The 13,718-nt window shown below is 42.0% G+C and overlaps 1 protein-coding gene across 1 annotated transcript in view; it reads left to right on the top strand.

Annotated features, from left to right (window-relative positions):
* Window positions 1–13,718, top strand: part of mapkbp1 (mitogen-activated protein kinase binding protein 1) — a 79,712-nt gene that overhangs the window by 3,315 nt on the left and 62,679 nt on the right. Inside the window, exon 2 of the mRNA XM_079832270.1 lies at window positions 1,144–1,235. Within this exon, the coding sequence (XP_079688396.1) occupies window positions 1,144–1,235 (92 nt within the window). The remainder of the gene's footprint in view (window positions 1–1,143; window positions 1,236–13,718) is intronic.

Below are 13,718 nucleotides of genomic sequence, written 5' to 3'. Positions count from 1 at the left end.
TCAGCTCTGCTTAAAGGGATAGTTCAGCCAAAGATAAAAATTCTGTCATCATTTAGGCCTACTCGCCCTGAAGTTGTTCGAAACCTGTATGAATTTCTTTCTTCTGCCGAAGCTGAACACAAAAGAAGATATTTTGAAAAATGCTGGTAACCAAACAGTTGATTTTTTTTGGGCCCCATTGACACTTTTTCTTCTTCTTCCATGCTATGGGAGTCAATGGGGTATATCAACTGTTTGGTTATCCATATTTTGTGTTCAGCAGAAGAAAGAAATTCATACAGTTTTGGAACAACTTGAGGGTGAGTAAATGATGATGGAATTTTCATTTTTGGATGAACTATCCCTTTAACAAAGCCTCATGGAAAATTTCTAGCTCACAATTTCCATTTAAGATGACAACACCACTTTGGAGCGTTAGTTAGTGGGGTCGTTATATACTTTTGGGCATTTAAAGCCTCTTGGGTTCTTTAAACAAACTCTTGCATAATAAACTATTTTTATAAGTGGTCTTTATCATAAATTTGTTGCACATCAGCTCTTGTGCTGCTGTAATTTGCCAACTCATCTCTTATTGGCTAAATAGATATGATGTCTATAGTATAATTGCATAATTTATTTGTAGTCATTGACTGAACGTAGTTCTAATCTAATTATGGAACAGTTATGTATTTAACTGACATTTCGCTTAAACCAGAAGTGAGTTTGTCCTGCAATTTTTGGCGTCATCATGTATTTGTGATTTTTCTCTTTTGTTTAGATGTTCAATTTAGTTTAATTTATATATTGTTCATCATTCAACAACAATTCCGTATTCAAACAACATTCAAATAATGTTACAAGACAGGTCTGAGACCGGGTTATGTTTTGGCGAATTGGTGACTAATTTGTATGAATGTGTGTACATTCTCATTCCTATGTTTAGGGGTGGAGTTAGGGGACCTTAATGCTTAATATTTTAATAATCGTACATTTTTGTACAACTCCCATGATACGAATTCATACGAAAACATAAAATAGTAAAATTTTCCTGTGAGATTGGGTTATTATTTTACATTGTGTGACATTTAACTCTTTGTAACTTTAAGGATCTTATAGTGCACATCATAACTTTTGTTATTTCTCATTTTCCATGTAATTCCACAGGTGACGTTGGAGAAAGTTCTGGGAATCACTTCCGCTGGGAGTCGTGCTTTGGCATGTGATCCACACTCAGGACTGGTTGCCTACCCAGCCGGGTGAGTGCCTCTAAATTTTAGACGATAGACATTTTTAGTAGTTTTATGTGACACGCTTAAATAACAAGGTGAATGTAGTCAATGGAATGATGATCTGTGAAGGTGAGTCAGATCTCACCTTGGAGGTATAGTCACATAAAGGTGGTTCGTTTTGTATCAAATTGCTAAAGACAGAGCTTAGTGAGTCATGGTAATACCTTTGTTCAAGAAGACCAATGGAGGAATTTCCTATTGGCGAGCAAGTGACTACAGAGAGGAAAAGGGGAGAGATAATAGTCTGATAACATATGAGTGTTCTCGGAGGGACATTAGGTGTGGTACAAACAGGAAGTTCTGGATCTGAAAGAGGATTTTGAGGTTGTGCTTCAGATACGGCCTATAGCCTACTGAGGGCTAGTCTAGCATTTTGCAGAAACAATTCAGTTGTCAAAGCATCCTGTAGCTGCTCGGTTCTCTCTCCAAATCATGAATACAACTTGATTTTAGGATATTTTTGCCATCCAAATCGATTGAATTGGGGCAGTGGCCAAAAAAAAAAATATATTATTGTACACCTGTCCTTGTGATTTAGTGATACACATCTGCATTATTCCACTCACAAAGTCCTCTTTTTTTTGTACCATAGCAATACCACAGTGTTGTTTTAAATACCTTGGAGCATCATGTTAATGCCATGGTGTAAGAATAAGGGTTATCATAGAGTTGCATGGTATAAAAAGTGTAATTACCTTTTGATACCATCACTGTATCAAACATTTTCTTCACACATTAGAAAGACTATTATTTATTTCACTTTTCATAGATTAAATGGAATAGATTATAGTTCCAAATAAGGCTGTGCGAACAATCCTAATTGATTTTCGATCTTGGCCTCCAACTATTATGAAAACAAGATAATCGAGGCAAAGCGATTGTCTTTCGTTCCTCCCTAAAAGCCCAGACTTAAAGGTAGGGTAGGCAATTGCGCAGAGGCTAGCATGAGATTTCCACCCTCCCTTCAGAGCTCCTCCATGAACGCACACAGCAGAGTCTGCAAAGCGTCATGAGAGACAGTCAGTCCTTCCAGAAAAATGCGGCTTTTTTTTGTGATTGTTGCGGGCAAAAATCCTTGATTATGCGGCACGTTTTCTTAAAAAATGCGATGAAAAATGCGGGATATTTATGCAATTTTATGCGATAAAATTGCGGGAACTTGCAAAAACTGCGGTTTGATGAGAAAGAGAAAAAAAGCACTACATCACAGAAAGTGCTGGAATATTTAAGTTCTCATCTTGTTTTATTGAAGACCTTAATAATGGCTCAAATTTACAAAACATTTAGTCAATCAAGTTCTGTAGCTTTACAAAAGGAATATGCTACAACTTCTGAAAAAATGAATAAATAACTTCCTGTTTTACAGATGTCGCTATACAAAACAGACAGTTGAGTGCTTCCAATGCACAAAGTGCAATCTCTTAAAGGGTTAGTGTGTGTGTGCAAAAAAAACTAAATAACGACTTATATAGTGATGACTGATTTCAAAACACAGCATCATGATGCTATGAATCATCGAGTCGATTCATGACTCGGATCGCGTGTCAAACTGCTGAAATACGTGACTTTGGCGATCCAACCCGCTGAATCGACTCATTGATTCATAACGCTTCAAACCGCTGAATCAACTCATTGATTCATAACGCTTCAAACCGCTGAATCGACTCATTGATTCATAACGCTTCAAAGCTTCATATGCTGTGTTTTGAAATCAGTCAGCACACAGGGAAACGTTGAGTTATGCATATAACTACTGTTCCCAGAAGGAGGGAAACGAGGTACAACACATGACTATGGGATATCGCGCTCTAGCGCCATCTGCTGAAGACACCTTTATTCACGCCTGAAAGGCCAATGACGCATGACGACGTGGGCGGGGTCACGACCCACAGCATATAAATGCAGTCGTATGCGTCATTTCCCTTGTTCAGTCCAGCTCTTCACCGAGCCCCGACTGTGCGGGGCCCAGAGGTGTTGTACCTCGTTTCCCTCCTTCTGGGAACAGTAGTTATATGCATAACTCAACGTTCCCATTCAGTCGGTCAACTCGGTACAACACATGACTATGGGACATATATTCACGCCCCGCCAAGTCGCTGAACTAAACGTAATAGACCAGCACCGCCACATAACCCTTTTCCGAGGGAAAGATGCATGGCCCCTATAAAAACCCCTGTGGTTTGCACAGCCTGAGTTACTGTTGCCGTAGTGGCAACTAGCGGGTACACCGGACAAATGTGCACAGTGATGCCCAGCTGGCATCCCACGAGAATATTAAACCAAGCCCCTGACATCTCCATGCCCTTGTAGAGTGCTCACACACCTCACCAGGCAGAACCAACTCCTTCCATGCTATAGAAATAGCCTTGTACAATCCAATGTGAAAGACATCGCTCAGATAGCGGCTTCCCACTGGCTGAGTTGGAAAACATGACAAAAGGCTGGTCAGGCGAGTGCATAGCCTGCAACTGCCGAACGCACCTGCGTACGAATCGCAAATGGCGCAAAGCACAAAGCAAGTATCCTGTTTTTCTCTGAGTCAGAGATTTCATAGGGCAGACAGCTCGAACGAGAGCATACTCCCAACCTGACTTTAGGCATATACGCCGCATTTGGATGCAACACCACCAAGTGCAGCTTGGGTGCAAACTGCAAAGGGGATGCACCAATAGCGCATGAAGATAACCAACATGCTTTGCTGGTGCCAGTATCCATGACAAGGAATCATCCTTATATTCAAGGATTCTAAAGGCTTAAACGGAGGTTCACACCTAGCCTCCAGATCAACCATCAGGTCATGACCATTACAGTTTGTAACGAGCCTAAAAACGCTGACCTTAAAGCTCCAGGTATACTTTGGATGTCTGCGTTCTGCGCACCATTCGTGTGACGTAAAATCTCGTCAACAGGAGGGCCTTTGGTGCGCATGCCACAGCGTATGAGTGACTTGACCACTTGCGGACAAAGTTCACTCAGAAGCACGCATTCCGAACCCATCAACACTTAAGTCCAAAGTATTCCGTCAGCATGCAGCCCAATTGTTTTTGAGAATGCATGGAAGGTGCGCATACAACAGCGCATGTGCAAGAAAAACAGAAGCGACAGAAGAGTCACAACAATTATACTGCACATGTATTGAACTTGGTCATCCGCGCTCATTCGACTGCGTGTGTGACGCATCTGGATGCGGGAAATTAACCATACCCGGCCTTCCTGGCCAAAGGAGTATACCGTGACCAGCTCACACTCTCAACAGATGGAGTGGAACGCGAGAGTTCCCTGACAGTCCGTGAACTGTCCGTGTGACGTAATAATCACCATTAGGAGAGTCCGCAGATGGCCGCGCACACTGTCCGTGTGCAGCCCAATTTTTGGGACCGCGGACGGTGCACATAAAACAGCACGTGCGAGTGACATGAATCATATAGCATGTTTCCTATGTACTACTGTACACTCAAAGCGCTTTACACTCATGTCAGGGGTCTCTCCTCAACCACCAGCAGTGTTCAGCATCCACTTGGATGATGCAAGGGCAGTCACAGTACAATGGCACCAGCGCGCTCACCACACACCAACTATAGGTGGAGAGGAGAGAGAGAGCACTTGAAAACCAAAGCACTCGAAAACCAAAAATGCACTAGATAGTGCACATGCGCCCAAAAGCACCTTTCCACTGATGTGGGCAATGGAGTAGGCTATACTTTGAAAAACTCACACTCTCGACTGTGCCCGAAACGGAGCAAAAATCGTAGTATGCCAGGACCCTCTTAAGGAACCGAAAAATGCGCGCTTTAGCGCAGCACCATTAATGCCCTCATGAAAGCCGAAAACAGTCGCCCGATAAACTTCCAGCATGGAATGGGAGTGACTTTTCTTCGGAGAAGAAAACAGTATCAATCAGGCACTGACACAGTGATACAGATTTTCACCTGCACCAAACTTCAAACATGCGCTACTTCAACACAACACGGTGTGCTTCAGAAAGCAAGCGCCCTGTTTTGTAGCTATAGTCAGATTCTCCCTCTCTTAACATGTAGACCCTTAGAGACCACAGTTCCGGCTGAGGGTGCAGAATCTGCCTCCTGCATAGGGGAAGACACCATGGTGTGTGTCCTTAACAGCAATGCCATGATGCTTGTGTACCATTTCTTTTTCTCTGGCCAGCAAGATGCCACCAAAATCAGTGATGGACCCTTCTGCATACAGCAGAATCCTGGGCTATACGTGTTGGGACATCCACCCCCTACGGGGCACTCCAGTCCATAATCAAGAAAACAGCGGGCGGCGCATGTTTTCTGCAGATGCAAAAAGATACACATTTCTGCACCCGATCTGCACCACTATTCAAGAGTGCATAAGCCACCGCAGGTCTGCCTTGTATCAAGAGCATCCATGCCAATTGCAGCAGAGAGGGAGTACCTCCTTGCCTACATATATATGACCATTGTCATATTTTCCATTCTGAATAATGCTTGCCCTGCTGGGTCAAGTGTTTCAGCACCAGGAGAACTATTCCACATAAATGTATGTGAAGCTCTTACAGCGCTGTCAACCACTCTCCTCTTACAGAGTTTCTCGTCCATGTTGTGACGTTTGTCATCACTAATGAACATGCCGTAACCCTGCCCAGGGGAATTCCTTCTGTTAACAGATCTAGGACTCCCAGGGGACCATGGTCTGAACGCCCAACAGCGCTACTGAACCATGCTTAAATGTCACATGGCATATAGCAAGTTACCGAACGCCCAGCGCCGGAACTGCAAACACAAAGAGGAGAATCCAGCAGTACTACTGCTATCGGGGTCATGAGCCCCAGCAGTCTCAGCACTGCAAAAGTCCTCTGCCCTCTGTTCGGTTCTGAATCTATCCCCAGACCAAGATATAACAGACCGAGACATAACAGCCCCTTTTGAGATTATCTGAAAAATCCCAGAGCTCGTAAAATGGAAAAACAAGTGCATGTGTTTTACAACACTGCGTGTTCCCTGCTGTCTGCAGCCAGGAGCACGTCATCCAAATAGGAGAACAATATTATGCTCTGATGGCACAGCAGAACCAACACCGCTTCTGCATATCTTTCAGATATGCGCAGTGCCATTAGGATCTATAGGCAATCCCATCAACGGAGACCTCAGAAATGTTTTCTGTGCTCCTGTTTGATTGTGGCAAGATGCATCGGGCAAAAACACACCGATGTAAGCCGATCCCGAGGATGCAGAGGGCAGAACAGGTGACATACTGCAAGCATTTTTGAACTTGACACATTAACCACTCTAAAGTGTTTGTTCAACTGCTGCAAGTCTGGTATTTTTTTTTTTTTTTGGAGGAGGAGGAGGAGGAGGAGGAGGAATTTACTCTGAAAAATCTCTTTCTCCATTTTCCCTTGTGGCAAAACTTGAATTGCCATTTTGCTGAGGAGAGCACGGATTTCCCCTCTCAAACAATGAAGTTGCAATTACTCCGCCAAACCAGAGGGGGGCGCGAGAGAAACCGCAGCCGACAGCCCTACTGGAATCGTGCGAAGAAGCCATGGTGTTGTTAGTGCGCTTACGCGCCACCGTTCAAGGCAGACAGCGAGGAGGATTCTCAAGCATCACTTGTGGAATCCCGCGTCCTTCTGCAAACATCACTGTAAATTGCATAACACTGCATTATTCTCATCTGTCGGCATACGGCCAGACTGTGAGGTTAGAGGTTCCAGTGCAATCTGATTGTTTTAACAAATCAACACATGAGGTCTTGTATGCTCAACACACATTTTATTGACAACATACTTAAACTGAACCCGCTATTTTGCTGGGTTACTGCCCAATCTGGATAGATCGGCAGGCGAGTTTGCATCGCTGATTTTACAGGAATCAAACCCGCAAGCTTCTGTATCACGGCAGGACTATCGACAAACTTTGTTGCCGCTCTCCAACACAGATCAATTCAAGGGCTATCATTTCACTTTCACCCACCTCGGGGAGACGCGATCTGCCCGGTTTGAAAATATATATCATCAGAGCATTCCTCGCCCGCTTCTAGCGAGACTTAATCACCCCGTGAACGCTACACCGACACTCCTCGGTCTATACCCGATCATCCCAACTCTCCGTGGCCTCCAAAACCGGCGATCACCGTATCTGGATCAGCACCTGAAGACAGGAGCGGGCCGTGTTCGACCACTGCCCCGCCAAGCGGAACGGCAGAGCTGCCGGTAGGGCACAACGTACACGCACTGGGGTTGGAGAGATCTAGTCCAGCCTAATTAGACAAAGACTGGGAAGATGCCTCAGCAGTCCCAAGTCCCGCTGACAGTCCATCCGTGAGCCCCATGACCGGCCTCGCCGCACCGCCTCGGCGGATGCGGGACCGATCCACGGGGCTCACGAGGCTGGCCGGCCTCATCGAACACGGCCAGCCGAGAGCGGAGCAGCCTGAGTGTCAGCTCTCATAATGCTCGCAAGCGGCTCCCTCGAGAGCCGCCTGAGCATGCTGAACACCCTACTTATGATTATACCATGAACACCCACATGCCATAGGACAGGGGAGATAACCTGTTCAGATATTTATCATGACAAAATTTTTTAGCCATTTGTTAGTTGTACTAAACTCAAGCCAAAAACTTCTCTTTTATGTCTTTTCCATTAACAAGAGTCATCACTGTGGATTATCTTGTGAATGTGGCATAAGTTTGAACATTTTGTTTGAGAAAACTTATTAGCCTTTCGTTAGCAAAGCTAAACTTGTTGCTAAATAAGCTTTCTCTTTTTTGCCTTAATTTCGACAATAATCACCACCGTGGGCTTTTCTTGCGAAAATGTGGCGTGATGGTGTTCAAGCAGCACGGTGAAGAGCTGAAGAACAAGGGAAATGACGCATACGACTGCATTTATATGCTGTGGGTCGTGACCCCGCCCACGTCGTCATGCGTCATTGGCCTTTCAGGCGTGAATAAAGGTGTCTTCAGCAGATGGCGCTAGAGCGCGATATCCCATAGTCATGTGTTGTACCGAGTTGACCGACTGAATGGGAACTGCTTTGCTCTTTTGCTGTTATTTTTGTTGGCCAATGGGAGTTTGTGCTTCATCATGGTTTCACCGGTATCTATGGTTTCTCCACGGGGTTTGAAGCTTTTCGATGACGTTCGCGTCGGGTAATCACGTCACTTCAAAACGTTCCCATGGCAATAGGCGGAAATGGCGGCTCTTGTGTGAAGTAAACGAAAATTTTTCAACTTTCTGCTAATATATATGACTTTTTTTGCAACGAAAATGCGGGGATTATGAAATCATGATAGCCCCGCATATTTTGCACGCGGAAATAGGCAATTTATGCGGCGAAAGTGCGGCGTATTTGAAAAAATGCGGCCCCCGCATGAATATGCGGACTTTGTCTGATTATGCGTTAAATCACGCGATCGCATAATCGCGTTTTTCTGGAGGGACTGGACAGTGTTAAATTACCTCATATCTAGGGATGGGTATCGAGAACCGGTTCCATTTTAGAACCGGTGATTCGTAAGAAGACTGATAGACCGATAGGCGCTGCGTAATATCATTGCGCCGCTGCACCCATGGTACGGCAGCAAAGTTCCTTGATCATTATGCAGGAACAAGAGTATAGTTCCTAGTCATATCGGTCTAGAAAATTGCAACTTTTCGTTTTCCGTCAGTCTTAGTACGCGAACTATACACATCACAACATGTAAATAGGAAAATGTTGGCCTTTTTTGTCACTTATTGAGCAGTAGGCTAGCTGGAGCCATTTACCTTCAGTCTTTGTGCTAAGCTAGGCTAGCGGTGGGTGCGTCAGACAGAGTTATGGCACGCACGGAGATGAGAATGGTATGTATGGACTTATCTAACTAACTAACTAATCTCTAATCTTTTAAAAACCCTTCTCATTCATTTGGTGAGGAACATGGCGTTTTGAGCAGCATTTGCAAACCCTGTCTCGCTGTTGGCTATAAGCCACTACTGTGGATGCATATAACAGTATTAAGGCTAACAGTTAATTGATTGTTAATTTATACAATGATCGATCATGGGAATTTGTGTAAATTGACATCCCTAATTTAGACCACTTCTATTTTTAATTGCTATCAGGATGTGAAGAGAGTTTCAACCAGTATAACAAAGTGTTTATAAAACAAATAATCTACCCTTGTCTGGCTATCACCAGACTCAATATTTTAAGATTGAACATTGGTCTGGGGAGTCTGCTCTGTATTTTTACTGCACAAGAGGCATGATTAACGGGCATAGTTCAAATGACTCTCTACGCAATTGGATAGTCCTTCAACCAATCAGACCAACGATCCATCGCTTCTCTATCCGTCATCGTGTTAAACCCGCCAATAGCGTGCCAGGTGGATAAGCTGGTTTGTGATTGGTCCCCGCAAATTTGTAACAGAAGCAGGATAGAAATGTGTACAGTTTTCCAGTCTGAGCTGCAGGGCGAAATCAAATCGCCGGCAGATCAGGCTGAGTTTACCCAGTCTAAACCCACCCTACCTTTTAATATCCAAATCAGCCAAATAAGTGAGTGTTTTAAAATGCTATGCAAATGTATACTGTTGCTTAACTGCGGGATGTGTTTGATATTAAACCGTTTTATTAAAAGCGCATTAAGCCACAAAAGTGACACTGTTCCCCAGGCGGCTTTCTGTGTGCGTGTTCTGAGTCGGAGCCAAGCGCAGATAAGCAAATGGGCTTCAGACACAATAAACTTGCTGCAGTCTGTCATTAATCATAATCAAACAACAAATGACAACGGAACATCACTCACTGATCTTGACTGAATAACTTAATAATAAGTAGCTTTAATAAAGATTTAATGTGTACAGTAAGACTATGCAGTGTTAAATGTTTTGGTTGTAGGCTATTGCTTATCTGAATACCACTGTTAGTCTTCCTGACAAACTTAGTGTTTAAATTTGTACTTTTGTTCTGTTGTATTTACTTGTCCTTTTTGTTCGTAATTAGTTTCTTTATTGCTTTACTTGTCTTATATTGTGAGGACCTTTTTCTTACATTTAGTTAACCTAGTATTAGTTTTTGCACCAATAATCGTGATTTATAATTTTTGGCATAATCGAGCAGCCCTAGTTCCAAAGCTTTACTCTACCAAGCTATGGTATGCCAGCTATGCTGGCTATATATATAATTGAGAAAAACCTTCATCTTCCATCACATGGTGCTTGTAATCTGATTAACTTGTTAAGCTCTAGTGCTCTGAACTGAATTCCTCACTCTCTTTTACCATAACATGTCATCCTCCTAATGGGGAGGAAAAGTTTGGAAATTAAGTAATCATCAGTGTACTGTATATTCAATGCATACACTATAGTTCAAAAGTTTGGGGTCAGTAAGAATTGATAGAATTGAAAAAGTGATAGTAAAGATATTTATAATGTCTCAAAAGATTTATATTTAAATTAAATGCTGTTTTTTTTTACTTGTTTTTCATCAAAGTCTCCTGGAAAACATGCATCACAGTTTCCACAAAAACTGCTTTCAACATTGATAATAAGAAGAAATGTTTCCTGAGCACCAAATCAACATAGACTCAACTTAGAATAATTTGAAGATCCCAAACTTTTGAACAGTATATCTATAGTACCATGATTTATGAATGAATGTGGCAATAGTGATCGATTCACTTAGTAGCTGGAAGACCACAATCAATTGTTTTCTTGTATGTCATAGATCGTTGTTTAGCAATTTTTAAAAATTACTTCATAGAGTGCCCAGCACCAGGAACATGTATTAAGAAAGGCAATACTGTTCATTTTGATTTCATATATTTCCTCTCGAGCTTTGTTTGGTGGCCTAGAATCATGGTAAAATTGTGACTATGCATCTTCAATATCCATAAGCACATTTTCCATTGCCTCATTGGAATACAGGGCTGTCAGGGATATAATTACAGTTCATTCAGTATGTCGTATTGTTTTACCCCTGGGTGTTGATCGTTCAGCTAATGAAATACATGTTTATAGGTTATGAAAATTAGACGTGACCTGACAAGAAAGAACCTTAAGACATGAAATGTTGAACAAACTGTCCTACTATCTGCAATCCCTGGGTGTTGATCGTTCAGCTAATGAAATACATGTTTACGGTTATGAAAATTAGACGTGACCAGACAAGAAAGAACCTACTGTCCTACTATCTGCAATCTATTGACTGCAGTATAGGAAAGTAGAAGTACTATTCTTATTTTTAAGGCTCACACAGCTCCCATAACAAACTCCACTCTATGCTAAGTCAGCAGTTTGATTGAGCCAAGTGAGCATTTGGTGCAGATGTCTTGGCTTGCTATAGGTTGGGAAATTAGTGCAGGCTTATGCAGCTGTCACAGATAGACAGACCCCACATGTATATTAGATACCAAGCCAGAAATGCATTTTTATTGTTTCAAGACTGTGCCGATGCTGTAAACAAATGTGAGGTTATACGAGGTTGAGTTTTATGGTGCTGTATAGTTCAATCGAGTGCATGTGCACATACAAATATGGAGCTCCTGTAAATAAAAAGGAACCAAGTATGCATTGTTGTAGTTATAGTCCTTCACGAATTGTCCGATGTTCCCCAGCGGTGTGTTGTCCTGCAGATTTAACCATGACCTTGAATGTCATCTGCTTATAAGACTAATGCAAGGTCAGAGTGCATTTAAGTAAGCATCTGATACTAAATCAAATCTTGGATTATTAATATTAGAGTGACTCTATAGTGCAATTTCGAATGTATTTCCAGGTCTAAAAGAGCAGTTAACTCCATCTGTACTGTAACATATTAATTAAAGATAAAGCTTTGTGCTGGGAGCTGTCCTGTTTTCATGAATTTTACCTGAACGAGCACATTTGTGCAAGGAATAGCTTGTTAAGGACACTCTGGTACCATCTGAATGATTTGTTTTTATCTAATGTTGGAAACTTGCTGGCCAGTATGATATAGATCTGGGTCACTTGTGCATAATCGCTCCAGCTACACATATTTGGTGCCAATAAGTTTGGTTATTTATTAAGGACATCATACCGAAGTGAATTTGGTTATTATATTATGAATATTTGTTTCGCTCTTGGTGGGAATAGACCTATCAATGAATGTTGGGTTTCCATGTTTTATGGGGACTTTTCATAGACATAATGATTTTTATACAAACTGTATATTCTACCCATCACAGAAAACTTTCTGCATTTTTACATTTTTAAAAAACATGATTTATAAGCTGTTTTTCTCATGGGGACAAAAAAATGTCCCAACAAGGAAATTTTTAATTGAAAGGATATTGGATATTGCCATCTTTGTGGGCACATTTTGCCCCCATAACATAGGGTTTATCTGGACCACGTGCGCACACACACACACACACACACACATATATGTTGGGTTTTCATGTTTTATGGGGTCTTTCCATAGACATAATGACTTTTATACTGTACAAACTGTATATTCTATTCCCTAACCCTACCCTAAACACATCCCTCACAGAAAACTTTTTTAAATTTTCAAAAAATACAAAAAATACACATTTACCATGATTTATTAGCTGTTTTCCTTATGGGTAGCAAAAAATGTCCCCAGAATGTCAAAAAGTACTGGTATTGCTATCTTTGTGGGGACATTTGGGGTTCCCCACAATGTAGGGTTTACCAGGAACACACACACACACACACACACACACACACACATTGAGAGAATCATTCCATGAGCCTATTTAAACACACTGTCATGATTCTTACAATGTTTTACAATGTTTTTATTCTTTGTCTTGAGGGAAAATACTGTAAAACTCCATATTAGGAATTGTTGAACAGCATAATGTCAGTGTTATTCTGAGGGGTGAATAGTTTATGTGTGCTTCAGGATGGACTCTTCCACAAAGCCAGTAAAAACAGGAAAAACCAGAAGCAGACAATGCAAGCTAACTGACATATGTCTTTTCATTTTTCAACATTTTTCTTAGAGGTCCAGAGGAAGTTATGGTTGCACCTGTCGTGTTTTAGCATACCTTAAAATCTCTGAATAGCTTTCAATACTGTGTTATCACAGGCACAACCAAAACAAAAACAAATGAGATTAGAATCATTTCTATGTATGGACCACACGTACGGAAGTAAACGGATCAATTTATTGCAAATCTACAAGGTCATTTATAATAATAGGGCCCCCTGTGCTAATTTATCCATTTGTGCATGCAGGAACATCAGCGAACTGTATTTGAGTGTTTGAATGATGAAAGAGTTCTGGTGTAATGCGGCGTTCACTGTAGAATAGATATGAGCGTAATGAATAAACGGCCTTCTGTGTTAATCATGGATGCATGAAAATGTGTGTCACAGTCTCTCGCCCTTGTGCACTGCGGTAAAGTGGGTCAGTAGAGCTGAACGGACCAATGCGATGAGGGGAAATGAAAGAAAAGATGATGACAGATGTAAGGAAGGAAGGAAAGGGTGACATG

The sequence above is a fragment of the Gobio gobio genome (assembly GCF_949357685.1).
Source record: "Gobio gobio genome assembly, chromosome: 13".
NCBI lineage: Eukaryota > Metazoa > Chordata > Actinopteri > Cypriniformes > Gobionidae > Gobio > Gobio gobio.
The sequence above is the reverse complement of the archived record's forward strand: the minus strand, read 5'-3'. Positions and strand labels throughout refer to the sequence as shown.